General features: G+C 40.0%; 1 protein-coding gene across 2 annotated transcripts; it reads left to right on the top strand.

The window, feature by feature from the left end:
* LOC104276442 (cAMP-responsive element modulator-like) lies at window positions 1-8,163 on the top strand. 2 transcript variants are annotated; one of them, XM_009872752.1, is made up of 3 exons: window positions 1-90; window positions 4,848-5,004; window positions 7,066-8,163. In XM_009872752.1, the coding sequence occupies exons 1-3, from the start codon at window positions 15-17 to the stop codon at window positions 7,208-7,210; spliced, it is 378 nt and encodes a 125-aa protein (XP_009871054.1). In that variant the 5' UTR covers window positions 1-14; the 3' UTR covers window positions 7,211-8,163. The 2 variants fall into 2 exon arrangements, with proteins under 2 accessions (XP_009871054.1, XP_009871055.1); XM_009872753.1 differs by having other exon boundaries at window positions 15-90; window positions 7,467-8,163.
* Window positions 8,164-23,473: the final 15,310 nt, after the last annotated feature.

The raw sequence follows: 23,473 nt of genomic DNA, 5'->3' as shown, positions 1-23,473 counted from the left end.
GTTTGGAACAGTTCATGCTGAGCTCTGGTAGAGGAACAGGAGAGTCGTGTGTGCAGAAGCTGATCATGGCTGTAACAGGAGACGAAACAGGTAAAAAAAAATTGTTAGTCTTTTACATTACATTTTTGGGTGTCTAAGCAGTGCTTAGTTGGTATTTGTGACATTTGCTTTTGAACCTGTTGCTGTAGCTCTTCTGCTTTTCAGAACTGGCACAAATAGCTTCTGGTCAGACCTAGTCAGTGGAGGATTTCAGAGCAGTTTGAAGAGCTTCATTTGGGGAAAAAAAAAATCCATGGCTAGTGCCTGAGTTCTTGCACGGATTGATTCACATAACTAATCTTCACAGTCTGATGAAGGATTTTGCTGAAAAATCCTCCACTCTGCTTTTAAATTAGTCTTCATTGTGGAGATAGTCGTAACTTACTATGCTTAGAACTGGATTTTATTTTGTAAAAATGACACTGCTTGCCGCTTTTTTTTTTTTGTTTAGCAAAGAACACTTCAGATTTGATAGCTAAAACAGGCTTAAGCCTAGCTGCGAGAGAAAAGTGTGCATTGTTTCAGTCGTGTAAATAAACCCTGTGCTTTGATTATGAAAGAAAATACTGAAGGCAAACAAACGGGCGAGAGCATTGATTTGCAGCATTGTAACGCCGGCTTGTGTTCTCCTCCGCGGTGGAAATGGTCTGCTCCTCAGCTAATTGAGTTCCAAAGGCTGACGTCAGTAGATTTCCTGGAACCGTGTTGCAGTAGGGAACTGGAAAAGTTAAACTCCAAACAAGATACACATTGACGTCAGCTCCAAGTCATGCTGTGATTTAGTCAGTTCCTTTCTGCTTCGCCAGTTGCCTCCGGCCCATCGGGCACGTTAACCGCTTCGCAGCTGGCCCCTACGTGCTGCTGCTCCTCGCTGGTACGGGTTGTGCAGTCAGCTAAAGATAAGGATCTTCTCCAGGTGGACGCTTTGCGGGTATTTTTTATTTATTTTTTTTAATGCTCGAAGGGATAATGATTCACGCCTTGTTTAGCCTGTTTAGTGGTGAAGTTAAAAACCCTTTGATAATCTAGTCCCATCATTATGACTCACAGAAGGGGAGAACAGACTAATTCATAGTGTGTGCACCAGCCTTTTTTTCTCCTGGGTAGTCACTGAAAGAGCTCGAGTGCAGTGATGCTCTCTAGTGTCCAGCAAGTTATTTTTTCCAACAACCTGCTGATACAACGTGCCTGATTTTCCTCTATTAATTTTTCTTTTTAATTTCTCATAGCTTAATTTACAAGGTTTATTGTATTCTTCCGAATGTGGTTTGGGGTTTTTTGGTTGTATTTTAGTTTGTCTTCCTGTTAATAATTTCCTTTTGGTAAGTTCCAACTCAAAGTTTCAGGTTTCCAGTGACTTTTTACTCCCAATTCTAAGGAGGAAAAAAAATTTAAAAATGGGATGACCTGGGGCAGTGTGTTAGGGAAACACACCATCTCGAAGTTTGTTCCGTTCGTTGCATTGTTAACTCAGTCCAGTGCCTGATATGTTGGGAATTACTTTAAACCTCCACGGAATTTCATTATAAACAGCCACAGAGATTTGTTGGTCTGGATCAAGATGTTGGGGATTTTTCTGTCAGATGCCAAAATGGAAGGTAACCCCCCGGGCAATGTGTAGGTACATTACTAGGCTGAAACTATGATTTTTTTTTTCCAAGGGTATGTTTTGTCTCCCATGCTTAAAGCTTGTTTCATCCTTTCCAATGTCTTTTTCAGAGGAAACTGTTGTAACTTTTTTAGATACTATACAAAAAAATTTGCAGACTTTGAAGTAATTGATTTGCAATAATGGATCACAAAGCACAAAGCACAAAGCACAACTAATATATACTTTCTCAATGCTATTCTTTTTCCTTTCTTTCTTTCTTTCTTTCTTTCTTTCTTTCTTTCTTTCTTTCTTTCTTTCTTTCTTTCTTTTTCTTTCTTTCTTTTTCTTTCTTTCTTTTTCTTTTTTTCGTTCTTTTTCTTTCTTTTCATTCTTTTTCTTTTCGTTCTTTTTCTTTTCTTTCTTTTTGTTCTTTTCTGTCTTTTCGTTCTTTTCATTCTTTTCTTTCTTTTCGTTCTTTTCATTCTTTTCTTTCTTTTTCTCCTTTTTAAATTTCTTTTAAACCATGACATCTGGTTCAACGTCTGTACCACCAAATGGTTATTCATGTCTGTTACCACGCCAGTAGGTTTATAAGTGAGCCAACTGTTAGTCAGGGAGAGACACTACTGGAACCCGGTCAAACTATTCGTGCAAAATGTTCTTACAGTGGTGTTTGCTGATCCCAGCTGAGATAGGGACTCCCTTTTGTTAAATCCTGTTGCAGGTACATTATCACACCCCAGTCCTCACAGCAGCAGCAGCAGCAGTAAGTCCTGTTAGTGTTTTCACCCAGGTCACCTCAGCCTTGCCAGGTGACTTAATACGCCAAATGGCTCCCTTGGATTTCTAACTTGTTGTAGCTAAGGCAAACTAAGATAGCAGCTCTTTTTAATCTAGCAATGACAGAGAGGAAAAGATAGTTCTTACCATAGAGCCTACAAAGTATATGTGATGTGGTCAGCATCAAGGTGAACCAGAAGAGTTTCTAAAATTCCATTTTGATAAACTGTGATTTGGAGTGTCGTCCCATTGACATAACTGGGACTGCTAAGAAACGTGGAGACCATAAAGAAAGGGTTTGCTAATTCTCCGATAGATGTACAGGAAGACAAGGCCTGTTGCTGGCAGGTTAGTGTTCACGGGGCTGTCCTGGGCCGATTTCTCTCTCCTTCCCCATCCCCAGGGGATTAGCCAACTCGGGTCAGTTCACAGGTCCAGTTCGTCTTGTAGTTCCACAAACACTTTGCACCTCCCCCCTTTCTCGACTGGGCAGGTAAAAGTGTTTAAGCTGATAATGATTTCAGGACATGGCTGTAGAGTTGTAGTCTAAACACAACTTGATCCTATTTTGTTGTATTTAATTAGTGAAGCACCTGCATTAACTTAATAAGAATAGCAGTAATTTTTGTATTAAGTTTACATTTTGGGGTTTTATCCCTGTAAAAGAGACTAATGTCTCTTTACTGCTTTACCAGTTAGCGTCCCCAAAGCAGTTTTGTCTACATTTTATTTTACCAGATTTCCCTGGTTTCAGCTGAGATGGAGTTAATTTTCTTCCTGGTAGCTGTGTTTTGGAGTCAGGATGAAAATAATGTTGCTAGCACACTGATGTATTTGTCGCTGAGCGGTGCTTACACCGAGTCAAGGACTTTCCAGCTTTTCTCCTCTTGCCCTGCCAGAGAAGAGGCAGGGGGTGCACAAGAAGCTGGGAGGGGACAGAGCCAGGGCAGCTGGCTCAGACCGGCCCAGGGGATGGATATTCCATGCCCTGTGAGGTCCCCCTGGGTACATAAACCAGGAGGAGAGCTGGCTTGGGGCTGCTGCTCAGAAACAGGCTGGGCATCGGTTGGCTGGTGGTGAGCAATTGCTTTTCATTTGCATCACTTGTTTGTCTTGGGGCTTATTTATCTCTCTTTTTGTTATTTTCCTTTTTCATTACAATTTATTGCTGCTATTTTAGTTTTATTTCCATTAAACTGTTCTCATCCCAACCTGTGAGTTTTCCTACTTTTACCCTTCTAATTCTCTCCCTCATCTTCCTGGAGCAGGGAGTCAGGGAGCAGATGTGTGGTGTTTAGTTGCTGATTGGGATTAAACCATGGCACAAGTTAAGATTTTCCATTATTTGAATATTGCTTTAAAAAAAAAGTATAAATTAAGCATAACGTAAGGCCTCTGAAGATTCAACTTCTATATTTAATTGCTTTAGTGACAAAATGTGAAGTTTTGTTATGTGATAATATAAAGTATTTTTGGAAATGGATAAGTAAATACTTGCATATAATTTGAAGAGGGATACTTCTTTGATTTTTTTATTTTCTTCCCTTGTGTCAGACAAGACAAGTTTTAGGACTTCCACAGCGGTTTCCAGTTGGGCTGCGCCATGTAGGAACAAAGTGCCTCAGAAATACAGAAATGAGGTGACACTACCAGAAAGGTGGTGGTTGCAAATGACGTGTCAGATTTCAGATCTGTGTTCACCTTGGGCAGAGCTCGGAACTGGTAGGCTCAGAGGCTGAATCTGCACTTTTGCACACCAATTTACCATGTAGCTACACCCCTTTCTGTGCAACTCCCACTACCTCCTCTTGCCTGCTAATGCTGCAGCATCCTATTTGCGGTCTTCTTGCTCAAGGAACGTGCTTCTCTTCAACATGAGTATTTGTCTTTTTCCTTTTTATTTTAGCAGCAGCAGCTCTTACTGGTATTCCAAGGGCTGCCAAACTGCTGTACTGTTGCTGTCAAAGGGTAGGAGGAAAAAGTTGCCTTCTGAAGCAAGTTGACTCCTGAAGCCTCTGTTAGAGGTCAGGGGTAGTGTGTAAATCTCAGTGGCTGCAAGAGTGGGGGGATCTTTTCATGGGATTGTGTAAACAGGAAATAAGTGTGGATGCTCTGACTGTGTTTCTCAAACAGCTTTCCCTATGTTGTCTGAAAAGAGCCATGTGGTAACTTTCACACGCTTCAGTCTGGCTGGCTAGTGGGGCCACATGGCGGAGCAATTGAGATAACTTATTTTATAGAGTGGAAAAAGAACACTACTGAGATAACAAGTATAGTTGTGACATTACAGGCCTGTGAAATATTTTATGTAGCAGGGTTCCTGCATAACTCATGAACAGAATTCTTTTATTTCCAGAGAGACTTCTGCATAGTTCTTTCTTTTTTTTCTTTTTTATTTTTCTGCCCTAACATTTAGAATATGATTCTTTTATACCAGCTGCAACTGGAAACATGCCAGCTTACCAGATTCGAACTCCCACTACTGCCTTACCTCAGGGAGTGGTAATGGCAGCCTCACCAGGGACTTTGCATAGCCCTCAGCAGCTGGCAGAAGAGGCAACACGCAAGAGGGAGCTGAGACTTATGAAGAATAGGTAAGTCTATTTAACAATTTAATAGTAAGTGTTGCCAAAAAAAAAAATCAGCAAAGGTTCTAATGAAGTTTTCTTGTTAAGGTCATGAGCACTGCCTTTGACTGACAAAAGTAAGGCAAGAAATTCGTTGTCAGTCTTTCTGTTAGCGTCAGGTATTGGCTGTTAACTCTGGAAAGTCAGAGTTGACCATATCACTATGGATTTTTAGTTTTAAAATACTATGGTAATTCAGAAATAGATATTAGTGTTGTCCTTTTCTGATAATTTTTGTGATGATCTGGAGCTATACTTTTTGTTGCTTTTTTTTAATTCCTCCTCACCCTCTAGTGACAGTAAAATAACCAGTATAGGTTTGTTCATTTTCAAACATCCCAGCAAAGAATCAGTTTGGAAAATATCTGAGGATCTCATTAGCAGCTGTCCTTTAATGATGCTGTGAAGAGGACTTACTCTAGGATGGAATGATAATTATAGTCTTTCCTAAACACTTGGCTACTGGGATAAGATACTGTGCAGTGCTCCTGTCATTTTCTGAGGGATATTATATGATGTGGCTCTATATTTTAATCAGGTGACATGGAGTTGATTGTATGCTGTAAATGCCAGTCTCCCTCTCTGCATTCTTCTTGCTATTCTTAAGGGACTCCTTCCCTTTTTTTTTTTAAAAAAAAAAAAATGCATGGCCACTGCTATCCGTGGCAGTTAGATTAATGGAAGAAATAGTCTGCTATGCAGATCTCTAATACATTGAATAACCCCTTGCTTTATGATTGAATTAATGGCATTGCTTTGCTCTCATGCCTTTTATTTTAAATTACTACTGAGGATCACTGCATTGTTCTACCTCCTTTTCTTTCTCCTCTCTTCAGTTTCAACACTAGTTTCTCTCTCATATAACTTGCTGGAAAGTTACACTCTCACAATTTGACAATTTATCATGTTGCAAGATGTTAAAGGAGTGGACTCCCAGTACTTCTAAAATTTCTTCTGGAATTTAATGCTTGTTCAGTCATATGCTTCTGGAAATACTACTCAAAGTGTTTAGCTTCAATCTAGTGGCCCTCCAGTACTTAAAGGGATCTACAGGAAAGGGAAGGCTGGAGAGGGACTTTGCAAGGGCATGAGGTGATCGGACAACAGGCAAGGGTGTTAAACAAGAGCAGGGTAGATTGAGATTAGACATTAGGAAGAAGTTCTTCACTGTGAGGGTGGTGGGACACTGGTTGCCCAGAAAAGTTGTGGATGCCTCCTCCCTGGAAGTGTTCTAGGCCAGGTTGGATGGGGCTTTGAGCAACTGGGTCTAGTGGAAGGTGTCCCTGCCCATGGCAGAGGGATTGGAAGTAGATGATCTTTAAGGTCCCTTCCAACCCAAACCATTCTACAATTCTATGAATATAACAGAATCCTGAGCAGAGCTATGAGTATGGCTCCAGACTGCCATTTGCCAGCAACAAAAAACCCCAGATGCATGTGGGTGAAACATACCCAGGTGGACAGTTGTAAAATGCTAAAATATTTTGCTAGTTTGGACATAAATTTTACTGTAGAATGTTACCTTAAGGTAAACAAATGACAGGAGGTTGTAAGCTTGGCATCTAGCTTTTTATCCAAAGAGAGCAGTGTTGTGCTTGTATTTTCTGAAAGTAAATTCTTTGGGTTTGGTTTTACAACTTGGATTGCAGGAGATAATACTCCCAACAAACACATAAAATGGAATGTGACTGGAGGAAGAAATGCTGCTCTCAGTCTAAATGTTTAGTACAGTTCAAGTCAATATGTTGTTGTTTACTCACTGTTTTTCTCAGTTCTTCTGTGCATTAATTCTGTCTGTTATTTGTTGATGCTGAATTTCTTTCCAATTCTAGTTGTTTTGAATTGTGTTTTAACCATGTTACTGCTTATGGCTGTTATCTGCCGTTCTGTTTGTACAATCCAACAGTTGTTGGTGATGGTGGTTGTTGTTGTTATTGTGGAACTGCAGGGATTGCAGGTAATTTCATTTATCCAGTCTTTGCCATATTGTGGCTGTTCCTGTAGTCATTTGCCTTGTATTGGTTCCAGGGAAGCTGCCAGAGAATGTCGCAGAAAGAAGAAAGAATATGTCAAATGTCTTGAAAATCGTGTGGCTGTGCTTGAAAACCAAAACAAGACTCTCATTGAGGAACTCAAGGCCCTTAAAGATCTTTATTGTCATAAAGCAGAGTAACTGTCTTTCATTTGGACCTCCTTTGTTATGAACTTTAATCAAGGCGTGAGAGGAAGCAATTCTACAGATTGCCATACGAACTTGAGAAAGAGACACTTGAGGCCCTTGTGGAACCCAGTTTTGCTTAGTGTTTTCAGACTGATTTGGGAGATATTCCAAAACTTGGAATTCTGTCATAGTCTCCATACTCTGCTGAGCTTTCTAATGGCATGCAAATGGCTTTTTTGTTTGCACTTTTTACTTCTGCTTTTTGCAGGGAAGCTGCTAAAAAATCCCGACGTCGGAAGAAAGAATACATAGAAAGTCTGGAGAATCGTGTTGCAGTGCTAGAAGTTCAGAACCAGAAACTTATAGAGGAGCTTGAAACCCTAGAAGACATTTGCTCTTCCAAAACAGATTAGTAAAAATATTTATTATACTGTGAACTGACTAAAATATGTCCAGTTGCTTTAAAAGGCAATACATAGCCAACATGAATTATGGCTTTCTGTTTGTGTCATTTATTATTCCAACTCCTAACATTTTTCCTGCTTTCTCTCAATTCACAGCTCTAATTTCAGGTTTCTCGTGCTCCTCCCATCTCCCAAGGAGCCAAATGTTAAAAAAATCTAACACAGTAAAAGCGTGTAATTTCTAAGAGCTGTTTCTTTGCCATATATTTGCGTACTACTTTTTACGTGTTACCGAGTGTCCTGCACGTACAAAATATTGTACAGTTGTTTTAGATGAATCATAAAGATAATGCATCCAGTAATACACAAAAATCAAACAACCCAAGGTATCTCAGGAAAGAGTTTTTAAAAGAATGTTATGATTACATGTATGTACTAGCATACTAGTCTACAGATGATTTTATGGCATATTTTTATATTAGTTGCTTTGTGGAAAAAAGTATTGTATTGCTGTCACTGAGTGCCATGCTTAAAGATAGTTTTTAATAGAACCATGTTGTTTAACCTGTGTAGCGTCTGATTTAAACATCTGTTTATTTGAGATGCTTTAAAACCCAGGAGTATCTGGAAGAGGACAAAGGAAAAAAGCATACCTAAACTCATGATGTGATGCTAAGTATATTGTAAATACCTGAAAGAAGCTGTCTGTTGTATGGCTGCCATTTACTTAAATTTTCTGTAGTCAGTAGAGTGTTAGGTTTGTTAGAGGTTTATATATCAAAATTCAGTTTTACATCCTGAATATTTCATGTTCTTCATTCTGGACAGTAGTAGACAGTTGCCTATAGTGAAGGCTGATCGCATAGTTCTTCTAACGCTTTCTGCAAAGTACAGAGGGGAAGTAAAGGTGACTTAAAGAAGGAAGTTTTCTGATAAAATATCTGCTGATTCACAGGGATCTGGAGTAGCCTGTAGGTGAGAGCTGAATATTTTTAAAATAAACCGATACTTAAACCACATTACAGTTTTGGTAAATGCAGTACATGCCAACTTTCTATTGCGCTTTGAAAGAAAATAGTCCTTATGCAAAGTTGCTTCCGGGTATTTTTTTTTAATTCAGGAATGATCTAATTGTATGTTGACAAGTACAGTCTATGAACAGAGTATGAGGGAGCTTTGCTGGAACTAGCAGCACCATTGCCTTAGCGATGTGGTAGGAAGAAAGGCTTAGCTCCTACTTAATTGGCTTTACAGTATGGGGGGGTGGGTGTGGAGGGGGAGAGAGGTGTAAGCATGCCATTACTAAAGTCACTGGGACTTCTTCCCTTAGCTTAAACTGAACTCTCATTTAACCAGATCTTCACTGTGACACTGTCGGGGTGGTGTGCATGTATCTTTGTTGGTGGTTGTAGGGTATCTTTTTGTTGTTGTACTTTGTTACATTTTTTAAATCTGGTCTTCTTTTAGCTTTCCCAAATTACTTGAAATGCACAGGACTACTTTGCTAAACCTTTTAAAAATCCCACCAAAGTAAGACTATTTGTAAGAAGAGGTATTATCTCTCACTTCCTGCAGCCATATTGGTTGATTTCAAAAGGAAACGGGCTGCCTTTTGGGCTCACAGGCTCTGCTGCATGTCTGGAACAAAAGTAAAGTAAACTTTGACATACCCATTTCACTGTGAAAATACATCTTAAGTCGAAAGTTCTATTAAAGTGGAAGCACATGAGTACAGTCTGCAGGTCTGTGTTGCAGCCTCTAGACTGCAACAGAAGTGTCCAGCAAATTGTTTGTTGTGGCTCCATGACTGGGATCTGTGTTCTGTTTCAGGCAGGCATTGCTCCTGACTCTCAAGGGATTTGGAAACTTTAGTGGAAAGAAACTTGGGCGCATGGTGGATATCTCTCCAGTGAAATCTTCTCTTATCTTTCCAGTAGTATCTGTACTAACTGTACTTCAAAATGTGATAGGAGGAATCCTTTTCATATCTATGTAGTCTACATTTCTTTGCTAAAACTTTTAAAATGTTTGATTAGTGTTTATTTTTTATTTAAATAATTAGTTGGCAGAGTGGGGTTGTGCTTTGTTAATAATGGGAGCTAAACCCAAATGGTCCCCGTGTGTGTGTGGTCACTCTGGAAAAATGAGCAAAGTCAGGTCTACACAAATGCTGAGAATCTGTTGTCAAATTGCTACTGCAAAAATTACTACCAAAACAAATGAATTCAGTTCTGAAGTGGTTTGAGAGATAAAAACGGAAAACTTTGTGTGAGAATTCTCTGAGTTTTAATGAAGGAGAAGTCAGTGTTGCACTGGGGTTTGTCAGAGAAATAACAGTAAATGCTTGAGACGGGACTGCTGGAGTTTGGGTCTCTGTTCAAGCAGTATATCAAAGGTTTAAAGCAATAGGTTATATTGTAGGAGATGCAAAATACTTTAGATTGTAAAGAAAAATAAATCATATTAAGTCTTCTTTGGTTTACTTTCTCTCTTTAATAAAGCCCCCTCTAATTTTAGATCAGTTGTGGGACTTTCTCTGTGTCAGCATCATGTTTCTGAATCGATGTCAGCACTGGAATCTGGAGTAGAGTATGTGTGCTCTGAATGAGAAGGGAGTTTTTCTTTCAACCTGCTGTCTCCATTTGTACATGTGAGTCCTGTGCTTGCTAGTGCCCCTTTCACTTCTTACTCTTCACAGAAGAAAACGGAAATGCGACTGGGGTCTGAATTCGCAACTGCCGAAGTTCTTTGGAGGTAACACGGACACATTTTAGGAGCTGTGCTTCTTAACTGCTTGGGTAAAACTGCCCATGCTTGTTTACTGGCACTCACGTTCTGGATATCATGCCAAGAAAAGGTCGGTTTATAATGATCATGTTGAAGTTCTTAGGGTAAATCTTAAGGGGTTTGTTGAAAGCAGCTACAGATTTTTTTTCTGAGGATAGATTTTGTTGAGAGAGAGGAACCTGCTTTCTGCATTTGGTCTGTCTCTTCACTTTGTGACCGCTTTTGGTTCATCCAAAGGCCAGACAATCTGCTGGCAGAGAATTACCAAGTGGATCAGACACTGAGCTCAAAGTATTCCCTCCAGTGACGACGGCTGGAGAAGCCGTCCCTTTTGAGTTTCTTCATGCCTCATTCTCTGTGTGAGTGAAAGATCCACCTCTTTTCTGAAAAATATTATCATCTAAAATTGCACTGTGTGAGAATGCAAACTAACTTGATTTTTGTGAAAGGCCTGTGATGTGGCTGTTGGATATGACCCTAAGGAAGCACAGTGTTAGTGGCTGCTGTGGTTCGTGTGAGTTCTGGGACTTGACATCTCTTCCCATTTTACTGCAGTTCTCAGTTGAACCAGGCTTTGGGTTCAGTACTCTTTCCAAAGAACTTCTTGACCGTAAGACCAAAACGTGCCTTCTGTCTTGTAGTACGTGTGTGTTGTTGGGTTTAATGCCTTTTCGCCCAATTTGATGCTTTCTACTCTCTGGGAAAAGGTTGCTAAGAACAATCAAATAGCAACTGACGAGTTTTAATTATTTTACTCCATGATTGTGTTACTGTCTCATTTGACAAGGCTGGAAAGCACCTACTTCTCTAATAAAAACATAGTGCTAGGCTTCAGATAGTGATACAATTTCCACAGGAATCTGATTCCAGTTCAGATTTGTGATGCAGAGTTCTTGCTGTGGCACAGGAGAAAGGCCTTTTGAACACAGTATTGTTCATAATACAGACACATTAAATGAATCTGAGTTTGTTTATTGCAAGAGAATTTGAGCACTGCTCAAGCTTTGATATATCAGATCCTGAAACTTTGTTTTGTCCTGTACCAGAAGAAAAAGCTGAAATAATTGTGATTTTCTTTCTGTAAGAAAATCGCATCCCTGTGTCACAAAACTCTTCTCACTTGCCGAAACCATGCACCTGTTTGCAAATTTCTTTGAGACAGGTAGCCAGAGGATCTGCCTTTACTTTACAGGAGAGTGCACAAGACTGCATCGATTTTATTTGAGGTTTTTTTCTGGATAGAATTTCACGTAGCTCAGGGGAAATGATCTCTTGAAAAATGCTTCTGACCTCCCTAGAGACGTGGGTGATGAGGAATGTAATAGTCAGCTTCCTCTCAAGGTACATCTTTGAGTCATAGCTGTTTTGTTCCCCACCTAAATGGGGCAGGGAGCAGAGTTATAAAGACAAAACTCTATAGGCTATCAAGGCAGACCTGTCCCTTGTCTAAAACAGCCTCTGTTGCTGGGAAAAAAAGGATTAAAATAAATATATTGTGTGAGTAGGTGTGGGTTTGGTTTCTTTGATTTTTTGTTTAGTTCTTTGGGGTTTTGGTTTGTGGTGGGTTGTTTTTTTTTGATTATTAGGTTTCATGGATTTTCCTGTTTGTAAGAGTAATTGTAGATTTTTTTTCTGCGTGCACTGATAAAGCCCTAAGGGGTGCAAGCTCCATTGTCTCCCACTTGGGTCTCCAGGGTTTTCATTCCATTCTTATCACATGTAATAGCTGGTCTGTGCCCTTATCCTGCTGATCATCAGTGTAAATGCTAAATCCAGTGTGACCTTTTTCTGAATGAAGTGTCATTTCAAAGAAAGCAAAGAGGTCTGCTCAGCTTCTGGTTTGGCTTGACTCATTTTGCCCACAGTTTGGTGTGGGTTTTTTTTCTGTTTTATCCACTTAGTGTTTTGTGTGTGGGTGTGTACGTGACAAGAATGTGTTGAATGCTGAGCTGTTAAGCAGCTGATAGAAGTAGCTGCATTTTGGTTGTCAGCATTCCTGTATAAAATACTGGCTTATGGTGAGTGGGTTTACTTTGGTGGTGATTTGGTTTTGTTAAGGCGTTGCGAGGCTTTTCTGGACGAGGGATGGTGATGATTTCATTCTTACAGCAAAAGTTGTGCTAAGTGTAGTACTTGCTTAATTGGAAAACTGAAGAAAATGAGTTAATTTATAGGGCAGTTTGATAGCATCGCATGCAGACTGGCAATGGCAGGTAACAAAATCAGTTTATTCTTCTTCTGTCTCTGATGAACCTTTTCTAATCCGTTTTCTCAGGTTTCTTTTTCATACTTCTGAGATAGAGCTTCCTTCTTGCAACTTGCTTGTTGTGCATAGTTATGAAGTAGCAGCTGTGTATATGCACAAAGTCTCAGACACAAAGAGAGTGATGTGAGAGTTGAACGCTATGTGTAGACTAAAGAAAAAAAACTTCATTGTATTCTTTGTGACTTGAATGGAAAAAACAGTAAAGGAAGTGTTTTTGTTATGGTAACTGCTGAGGTTTTTCCTCTCCTTTAATAGCTGTATCAGTGGAATCGGGTGTGATTAACACATCTTGTGAATGGAATTAAAACTACAAAAATGTCACAGTTCAGAAATCTGATTACCCAGGCAAGACATTTCCAAATGGCCTTGAATGAGGCTTTCAGTAGTCAATTTAATGAATTTTTTGGTTATTATTATTTTTTCCCCAAAATGTGATTGCACTCATAAAAGGTGAAGGCTGCATCTTCTAAAGTAGCTCTCTCAAAGTTGTTTTGTTTTTTTTTCCCAGCAAGGTATTTATTGCCTTTCTAGCTTTCATTAATTCTTAAAGAAGTGAGAGAACTGTAAACACATTTTTATTAAATCAGTGTTGAAGAACTAGATTCTCAAAGCTCCTAGCTGTATGAACTAAAAGCTTTCAGAACTTTATCAGCTGCCATACAAACAACAAAATGCTTAAATCCTTACACGCCTGTCTCTTTACCACTGAATTTGTGGTTATTTCAACAGTCTAGGCATGGTCCTGGAACTGCAGCCACCTTGACACAAGTGGGCAACCAAAATCCTTTGAGATCTTCCAGGCAGGCATTATTCTGGATTTTCATTCATTTGAGGCCATTTAGTTTTTCTGAAGTGTGGCTACTAGAAATGAACCTAACATGAGACAGGGCCAGAGAGAAAGCTTAAAAACCAAATCAGGATAGAGTGAATAAAGTATTTGAAAGCTGCAGTGTTACAGAATAACACAAGCAGGCAGGTGGACTTCTTTTTTTTTTTTTTCCTTTATTTTTTGTCTAAGAATCCTGTTGGTCTATGCAGGGAAAAGAACTCTGCTGCATGAAGTACAGGATGAAAAGCATTAACATTTCAAAATTGCTTCCAGTTTCTATTGTATCTTGTGTAAACAGTCACCTATAGCTGTCTCCCTTGTGCTAACAGGTCTCTTCCAGATGCTGTGTGCTTTCCCATAGAGGATTTTAATTTTCTTGAAATATAAATCTCATTTCCTTTCAGAAGACAGTTGGGCATACATGTCTGTGTGTGATTTTTTCTAGAATGTTTTGAGCCTGATGGTCAATTTCAGTCGATGGATGTGTCAAAGATCCCTTAAAAGTTTGTGAAAATAGGTAGTTAGCAAAGAAGGCATAGACTTAGAGGAGGAAAAAGCTACAATGTAAGCTTTGTTAGATATAAGGAAACTTCCCTGGAGTTCTCTCCTGTTAGGTTCCAGAGAATTAATTCACTGATTGCAGGTGAACCACAGAAAATGAGAGTTCATTAGTTTTATGGCTGACAACTATTTGTATTTGGGGAGGGGGAGTTCAAATATCTATGGAATACAGTATATTTATTTAAAGGACAATGTGTTTAGCGACAAAGTGTATTTTATTGCAAAGCTTAAATACCTTGCAGACCTAAGCCGTTGGGTCTGAAGTTGCTCTCTGCCTCTTCACTAAGCCAATGGTAGTTGACCAAAGAGCAATGGGATGCACCCTGATAAAATACTTGCAGGGTGCTGTCCCAGATTTAAACAGTTAGTGACAAATTTGCACACTTCAGCTAGGCCGGTAAGTTAAAAATAGACTGGTTTTGAAATACACTATTTCCAAGAAAAAATACCCACTACCTTTACTTTTGCATTGTAGCAGCTTTGGGTAGAGAGTCTGGTAGTTCACTGTTAAGTTTGAAATGTTAGTTATTTCTGACCTTTTGGGTTAAGTTAGAAACAAAGACATGATTTTTTCTAGCTGTTTTAGAGTGACACCTTGTGGAGCATGAATCTCTACACTTTATTTCCAAAACAATAAAGCAGCCAAAGGATATTACAGAAGTAGAAGTAGGGAATTTCTTGTATCCTGGGGAGGGGGAGGAGGGTAAGATGAGAGGTGTGGTGTTCTGTGGCTATTGAGAGCACAAACTCGTTTTTCCTGCTGTTACTGTGTTAATGTGTAATTAGTAATAAGTTGTTTATAATTTGAGAGCTTTCTAACAGGAAAAGAAAAAGTCTTATTGACATATTTTCAATTTATAGAGTCTTCCTGACTGATAGTCCAATTTAATGAAAGACAAAATGAGAATTATTTAATCTTGATTTACATGCATTCTAATAATCATGGAACGTTTTCTAAATAGTTTAAAAATGATATAAATACTGCTGTTGAAGCACAATAGTTACTAGTTCTAGGTCACAAAAATGAAATATAATAAAAACATCAGTGTCTTTTGAAACATAATGGTGTGAAGGGCAAAGGAATAATGCAGTTTTAATGCAGGCATGTGGAAATACCATTTAGGAAGGGGTGGGAGAAGGATAAAAAGTGAGCATACGGAATACAGGAAAAGATTAAGAAAATCCATTATTCAGGCCTTGCAGATTTCACTTTTAATAAATTGCTTGCTTCTGCATTACAACCATGTGTATATAGGATTCCGTCCCAGAGTCATGTCTGCCCGTGGCTGCCAGTGTGCATACAGGACTGGGTAGTGTAGTGTTTTTCTATAGCTTCTGGGAAGCCTGAGCTGAGCACCTAAACAAGTTTTTTCAACTTATGTAAGAGAATTATCCAAATACATGAGATACGGTCTCAAGATGTAGAAGACAAATGAATTTCCATATGGTAAGTTAATGGGCCTCTCTATGAAAAATGAAAAGATATGTGGTTTCAGAATTGATATCGAGTAATAGATTAATTTAAATATTCATATAATCTAATGAACAGTTAAATCAATTACTAATGGCATGCAATTTCACCTCATAAATGTGATGTTAACTTGGTCACAATTTAAAGCTGGTCTTCAAGTTTGTGTTGCAACTGAGGCAGTCTGAAGCGGGTTGGTATCCACTTTCACTGCCGTGTATGACTTCAGAGCTGATAAAGTTAATTTGCTGTCCTGTCTGTTTTCACTGTAGCTGGTTTGGCCAATGTTGTGTTTTTCTTCCCCAGGTTGGAGCATTCCTGAGGGAAACACGTTATGCTCAAACAACATTTAACATTAGCTCTCGCCATTTGAGTAGATCGGTTGGTTTCACAGGCAAAGCCCTTCTGATTCCAGTGTGCCCCCTCCCCACCCACCCCCTTCCTAGAATGAAAGGCATAAATGCTACATTTCTGTAGTCGATATTTTAGCCCTGGAAATGCTTACATCTTCTGCTTGGTCTCCCACATCTGCCATTAATGTCCTGTGAATCAGAGAGGAATTTTCCCTCATAACACAGCTGAACTCTTTTTCTTTTACTGACAGCTGAGGTCTCATTGTCCACCTTGAAAACATGGGAGAGGAGAAACAACCTGTGCAAGTGTGCAGGGCGGTACCTGCCGGCCTCAGGTCAGAGCCATCTCAGTGGCAAGCTTGTGCCAGATCTCCTTCATAAATGACTGACAACGCAGCCTCTGCTCACTTTTGGACATTTGCCCAAAAGCAGATTACAAGGGAACTTGGACAAGTTATTTTTGCAAGTATCACTTTCTATGAACTCCTTTTTGTTTTTCAGTCTTGTCTCAGACGGAGGGCTCTTGTAAGCTGCCTCCAGGTAACAATGTCCACATCTGCGTTTTCCTCTAGAGAGGTTGTCAGCCTCCACCTGTGGCAGTGGAACTTGTTACTGTTTTTCATACACACTTCACTCTAAGGGAATCACTACAGAGGTGTCAAAGAACTTTTTCAAGTATATTAAGGTAAAATAATTTGAAGGTAGGAAAAGCTTCCTCCCAGCAAGAAGGACACCCCCATGATAAAATTATCAAAGCTCTGCTCTGAACTTTTGTGACAGATTTTAAAATCTGGCCAAAGCATTTCTTTACCCCACTCCTCTGTCCCCTAAAAAGTTTTTGAAAATAGGAGATTTCAACTGTACAGCTGGTCTAAAGAGTCTGAAAGAGTCAGTTTACAGCAGATTATGTGAAAAATCTGATTCCAATGCCTACCTACACTGAAATTCTAAGAAAATAAACCTAGCGTTTACATGAGTTTATTATACACTGCATAAAGACTATATTTAGGAGAGAGGAAAGGATAATTAACACTGTCAAGACAAACCTGATTTTTGGTTAGGATGGGGTCATTCTGTCTATCTTAATTACTCTTGGAAAAATCTTCATATACAGAAAAAATTGACTGGTATATAATGATTTATGCAATTGCACAAGAGAAATTGTGCATAGATCAAACAGAAAAAATTAGTCAATTAGTGTCCCTTGTGAATAGGCACAGTGGTTAAGTATGTAGGTCACTTTTTAGAGATTAGTTATCTGGGATCTTGGACTGATGCCCAGTGAAGTGAAACACACTTAATGGAATTGCCGATATAAAAGTAATCCTATTAAAATAAAATATTAAATTTGCACTAATATAGAGAAGTGATGTAAAAGCAGCAGCTTGGTTTTAAAATCCGTACTTGATATGGAACTAAACCTATGAAATGACTAGTCTTTTCATAAGCACAATGAGTAAATACATTTCAAATGTGAATAAAGATTATATTTCTGATTAATTCATCTGTTTTGCATCTTTTATCTTGCATTATATTGCTTAAGTTATTCAAAGGTACAGGGAAAGTAGCTGACAGGTGACCAGATGATATTTAATAGCATGCAACGTTTAGCCCAAATTGGCAAGTTTTGTTTGCTTATGTCAGTCAATAATTGTAGCAGAAAGCCTCACTGGACCTGGCAGCAGCTTTTCTGTTTGAACCAGCAGATGCTATACTAAAGCTGTCTTCTTTTTTGTTTTTTTTTTCTTTTTCTGTGTGTGTTCTTTGTTGTTTGTTTTTTTCTTAAGCTACTTACGTAAACAACACAAAACTCCCAAACCTAAAACAGCCGAGCAGCCCTTTCCCAACAACAAAAAGACCCAAACTCGGTAGGTACCTGAAGGAAAATGAAGGAGTTCACTAGAACAAATAGGATGGAAAAAACAGTAGTGTCTGCTGTCCTAGCCAAGTACTCAGAAGGAGAGGTACGCCTGGTTCTTTCAGCTCTCATGAAGCTGACCAAGGCCAATGATGAGCGAAGCAGAACTGCCTGAAGAACAGAGTGCTTCACACCCAGAACTGGACCTGCAGCTTTACGTGTGTCTCAGCACCGCAGAGTCTCTAGAGAAAACTTAAAGAGCATCCCATGCTGATGGAACTCAAGAGAACTACAGTGGCATTTATGAACTTACTGGACCTGCTGGAGTGGGTCCAGAGGAGAGCAACGAGGCTGGGGAAGGGAGCTGAGGGAAAGTCCTGTGAGGAGAGGCTGAGGGAGCTGGGGGTGTTTAGCCTGGAGAAGAGGAGACTCAGGGGGGACCTTATCACTCCCTACAACTGCCTGAAGGGAGGGTGCAGTCAGGGAGGGGTCGGGCTCTTCTCCCGGGCAACCAGTGACAGGACGAGAGGGCACGGCCTGAAACTGCATCAGGGGAGGTTTAGGTTGGATCTCAGGAAACACTTTCTCATGGAGAGGGTGCTCAGGCACTGGGATGCCCTGCCCAGGGAAGTGGTGGAGTCACCGACCGTCCCTGGAGGTGTTTAAGGAGAGGCTGGATGTGGCACTTAGTGCCCTGGTCTGGCCGTTGTGGTGGTGCTGGGTCATGGGCTGGGCTTGATGATCTCGGAGGTCTTTTCCAGCCTCAACAATTCTGTGATTCTGTGAAACAGTGTTACCTCAAGGGCCACATGTTAGGTTGTACAGTAAATTGTGGCACATCTAAATTCCAGATATCTGATCCTGAGTGTAGTAACTGGATTTCTCTCTCAAAGTGCACAAGCTCTCTGCAGTACATGACTACTTAAATTAAAATTCAGAAATGTTTTTAGTAGACATGGAAGGTCCGAGACTTCTTTCTCCAGACTCCCAGATGAGTTTGTTAATTACTTGAAGTAATATTTGTCTTTTCTAATAATGGTAATATAAAATCTAGGTGTTTGTCTGTTGTCTAATTTTCTGTTTCAGGGGGATAGCAGGCAGTATTTCCACAGTGCAGTACAGAACTCTCTGATGGAATTATTTGCCTGTGTAGTCCCTTTCCTTTCACTGAACATCCTAGCTCTTTTCTGAACTGCTTGTAAGAGAGAGCTGACATTTCAGTAGCTAAAGTTAGTCAAGATACGTCCAAAACCACGGTTATAACTTTCTGGCCTTTCTCAAGACAGATCAACTTTTGAAGAATAAAGTCTGAGAGGAACAGCTGTGGTAAGGAAGCAGAGGTTGTGTTGCTAGAACAACGGTGTACAGGCAACAGACCCTGACTAGCCCGGTGGTTACAGGCTTTTCCCCGAAGAGGTGAGGTTGAATGTTCTTGCACACAGGAGGGGCTGAATGTGAGCCCTCGATATCTGGGAGAGTGATCTGGGTTCTGTGCCACAGAAGATGCTCCATAAACATCGCAGGTGTGGATTATGTCATTTTAAAGGGTAGTAATAGCTTTGTTGGCTTCGTATGTCAAGTTTGATCCAAAAGCATCAAGTAAGTTTTACAACTTGAAGCTACTTGAAACCCCTGATAGTATCAGGCCTGTGTCCTGGATTCTGGTTAGGCTGAGTCTAAGCAGCCCTGTGAGGAGTGAAAAAACGGGAGCTGTTAACAGGAGCAAAACTGTCATGTCAGGAGCTCTCAATTTTAAGAACCAAGATTCCCTAAATTCATTAAAATCCCTTTTTAGGCTGTGAAATCTTCCTTTAGATCTGACCTTGTTTCAGTATGTTTAAACGAATGTGTTACTAAGTTTTCTGCTTTGCTGTATGTGGACATAAATACTTTCATAAGTCTAAATTACAGACATCCATGATCATTAAATACTACATAACTTTAATGATTATTTTATTTCTCTTTTCTTTACTCTTTCTTATCAACTAGCATATTTTACCTTGTTTAGATAAAGTTAGGTTAAAAAAACAAACAAACACGGGTCATGACCCATGGTTTAGTAAAAACAAGTAATTCTGAGTAGTTCTTAACCTTTTGAATGTGTTCTAGAAACATTTTATGGACATTTACAGAGTTGATCAGTTGCGTAAGAATACAAACAGGGCTTAAACTAATGTGCGACTGACTCTTGGGAATGTCAAATGTTTGTTTAGCATTGAAAATACACAATCCCAAGAGAAGATTCTTTAGTGGTGTCAGATGACCTTGTTAAAGTGTGTTGGAATTTTGTCACTAATTACTTGTCAGAAATAGTATGTAAATGAGAACTGACTGTCACCCATGAAGCAATCTTACAGTAAAACCCCAAAACTCTCCACGAGATTATTATTTTTTGTTAGGGAGGAAGGTTTAAAATTGAACATTGTACACTGAGCAAATTGTATACTGCAATAATGTTCCCCAACCTGTATCTCCAGTCTAACCTAGATAGTTATTTAGTTTTTTTGGAGTTCATATGTCAACTTCAAAAGTTACTGTTATTCAGATGAACAACATAAATTAATAATCAGTGCAGCTCTGAAAATATTTGACGTTATTTTTGTCTTTATTTGCAGTACCACTTGCCACTGATGCTGGCAGCTTTAGGACATGTGCGCGACTCCTTCTCTGTGCAGACAGAAATGTATTTGTTGTTCTGTATTTAAGCAAATGCTTTCAGCCTTACCAGTACCTCACAAAACCCCCTTGACTTACAGTTATGTTACAGAATTTGCTTCTATAATTCTGTATCCCTGTGACTGATTCAATCCCATCTGGAATCCAGTGGCTGTCATGCTCTTGGAGTTTCTATGTGTTCTCTGCACCTCACCGTTCTGTTTACATTTACAAGCTGGCAGATTGGAACTAAATTGATCTGCATTAGTAGGTAGGATAGCAAGGTCTTTTAAATGGTGATGCAGAATACATGAGGATACAAAAATACAGATCAGCTTGTTAAAACAAGACTGTTCTGGAAGTTTTCCCTAACAATGGTTGTTATTTTGGTCCATATAGTTAAATTACATAAGTACTAGGGTTCCAACATGTATATGCAGTAACTTTAGGACTCCAGGATATTCAGTAAGATCAATGGTGGAATTAACAGTGGTATAAAGAGTTAAAAAACTGAGCTCCTTAGTTGCCAAAGAGAGATGAGTAGATACATTCCTTCCCCCTCAGAAAATCACAGACTCACAGAATTGTTGAGGCTGGAAAAGACCTCTGAGACCATCAAGTCCAGCCTATGTCCCAACACCACCATAGACACTGAGTTAGTATCTACTGACAACCCATCAGTACCTCAATACGTTCTTCATTAGTGTTTTTCCCTTTATTATACAAGGAAAATGGTTAGTGACAAAGGCAGCTGCCTCCAGCAGTGTCTGGCTAAAAATATGTGGTTTGTAATGGAATAATGTTTCATCTCTTTTCTTAAAAAAAAGGTCAAAACAAAACAAAAAACCCCATACACATAAGAAGCCCCAAAACAAACATGCAATGCCAATGAAGACTTCTGACTTGACGGCTCATGAGTATGAAACCCCAGAATGGAAATAGCAGCATTAAACTACCCTGTGATAACCTCCCGTTGTCCTCTTTTGACCTGAAGAGACCAGTGGGTGTGATGAAGATGCCACCTGACTAATGGCTTTTCATAAACAGGAACTCTGGAAAGCATAAAGTGAGTGAACAAGGTTCCTTTTTGTTGGCAACTGGTTTGGTACCATGAATGCAATTTAACTTGTATCCATGATGTCCATAACGCTCCGGAAGAGAAGGTGGGTGGTTCCAGAACAGATTATCTTGTGTGCACTTCTCTGTGCTGCATTCATTACATGCTGGGAATGGAAACAAATACTGAATGTAAATGTCTACTATCACATCTTAATATATACAGGGGAAAATGGTAGTACAAGTTGTGCAACGCTTCTCTGTTCCAGGTGTTTTTACAGAGCTGGGATTTGTGTTTATTGAGGCCAAGTGTTTGAATCCACTTGTTCTACAGTCAGATTAGCTTTTGTACTGCCAGAGTTGGAGGACTTGCATTCTATCCCTTAGTTGTAAAACACGCATTTTTATTTTGTAGAAGAGTGGCTCACTCTTGTTTCCTTTGACTTTCTGCTGATTTTTGCTGGGGTAGAGTTAATGTTCTTCATAGTAGCTAGTATGGGGCTCTGTTTCCGATTTGTGCTGGGAACAGTGTTGATACCACAGGGATGATTTTGCTGTTGCCGAGCAGTGCTTGCAGAGTCAGGGCTGCCTCTGTCTCTCACCCCACCCCACCACCAAGTAGGCTGGGAGGGGACAAGAGATTGGGAGGGGACACAGCTGGGACAGCTGACCCCAACTGACCAAGGGGATATCTCACACCTTGGGACTTCATGCTCAGCAATAAAAGCTGGGGGAAGAAGAAGGACGAGGAGGATGTTCTGAGCAATGGCTTTGCATTCCCAGATAACCGTTACATGTGGTGGAGCCTGGAGGTGGCTGAACACCTGCCTGCCCGTGGGAAGCGGTGAGTGAATGCCTTGGGTTGCTTTGCTTGCATGTGCAGCCTTTGTTTTCCCTGTTAAAGTGCCTTTATCTCAACCTACGGCTGTTATCATCCCCACCCCACTGGGGGGGTGCACAGAGCAAGTGAGTGACTGGGTGGTGTTTAGCTGCTGGCTGGGGTTAAACCACAACAGATTTGACAGCTAATTACGGAAGTGAGGCAACATTCACCCCTAATGTGAACCTTGTATTCCCCAGAGATGGGCCCTAAAAACTGGAAGACAGCTGGAAGTGGTGGGCCCTGTGCATACACAAGGACAGGGGTATGGCTATACCAGGAATCCTGACCCAGGGCTGTTGGCCAACTGTGCCTTATGCAGCTTTGAAATTCTGCAGCAGAAACTTGGCTATGAAGGCAGGAATTGTTTCTTTATTATTCCAAAATTGCACTGTGGATGGAGAATTTTGTTCTAAAAAATATTTTTTTTCCAAATAATATGTTTTACTCTCTTTTTTTACTCTACTTTTCTAAGTCTTGATAAGGTTTCATATGTATAAGAGTAGGGTAACCGAGACAGCCGTTACTCAGCATGGTGTGTACTGTGGGCGAGAGAAGCTTCAAAGGTGTGAATGATGCCAAGATGAGTAAAACAGAGGTACTGAAGAGGACCTGTTTCCCTCCTGTGTAAAATCAAAATAATACCTGGAATGCCTTGATAGAAGAAAGTATGATTTCCCAGATCTCATGGGCAAGAAGAAGCACATATACTTGGTATACACAGCTGTGAATGCTGTGAATGTATAAGGGCAGGATTAGAGGGGTCATTTTGGTGGCCCGTACGGGGAACCGAAATCTAGGAAGGGAGGAATTTGAGATAAGGACAGTAGTTGAGAGAGGTAATGGGCAAAACATGGACTGAGCAATGTTGAAGAGCAGAACGATTTTGGGAAATTTATATTCTTGTGATTGTGGTGAAGGGACAAGGGGTGGATTGTGTGCAGATTGTTTAGTCTTGTTTGGTGTTATGATGAAGTTTGTTCTGATTTTGATGTGGGGAGTTTTTGGTTTTTCTATTTTGATGTTAATACTGTGTGATGAATGTAAATTTTAATAGTTCTTAAATATGTGATTCACAGAGACGAGGGGTGGAATGTATTGGGTTGGCCCGGGCAGATTTTGGTTGTGGCAGGGGGGGAGTTTCAGGGTGGCTTCTGC

This window comes from Apaloderma vittatum, unplaced genomic scaffold, assembly GCF_000703405.1.
Source record: "Apaloderma vittatum isolate BGI_N311 unplaced genomic scaffold, ASM70340v1 scaffold27837, whole genome shotgun sequence".
Classification (NCBI taxonomy): Eukaryota; Metazoa; Chordata; class Aves; order Trogoniformes; family Trogonidae; genus Apaloderma; species Apaloderma vittatum.
This window is presented reverse-complemented; position numbering and strand designations above follow the sequence as displayed.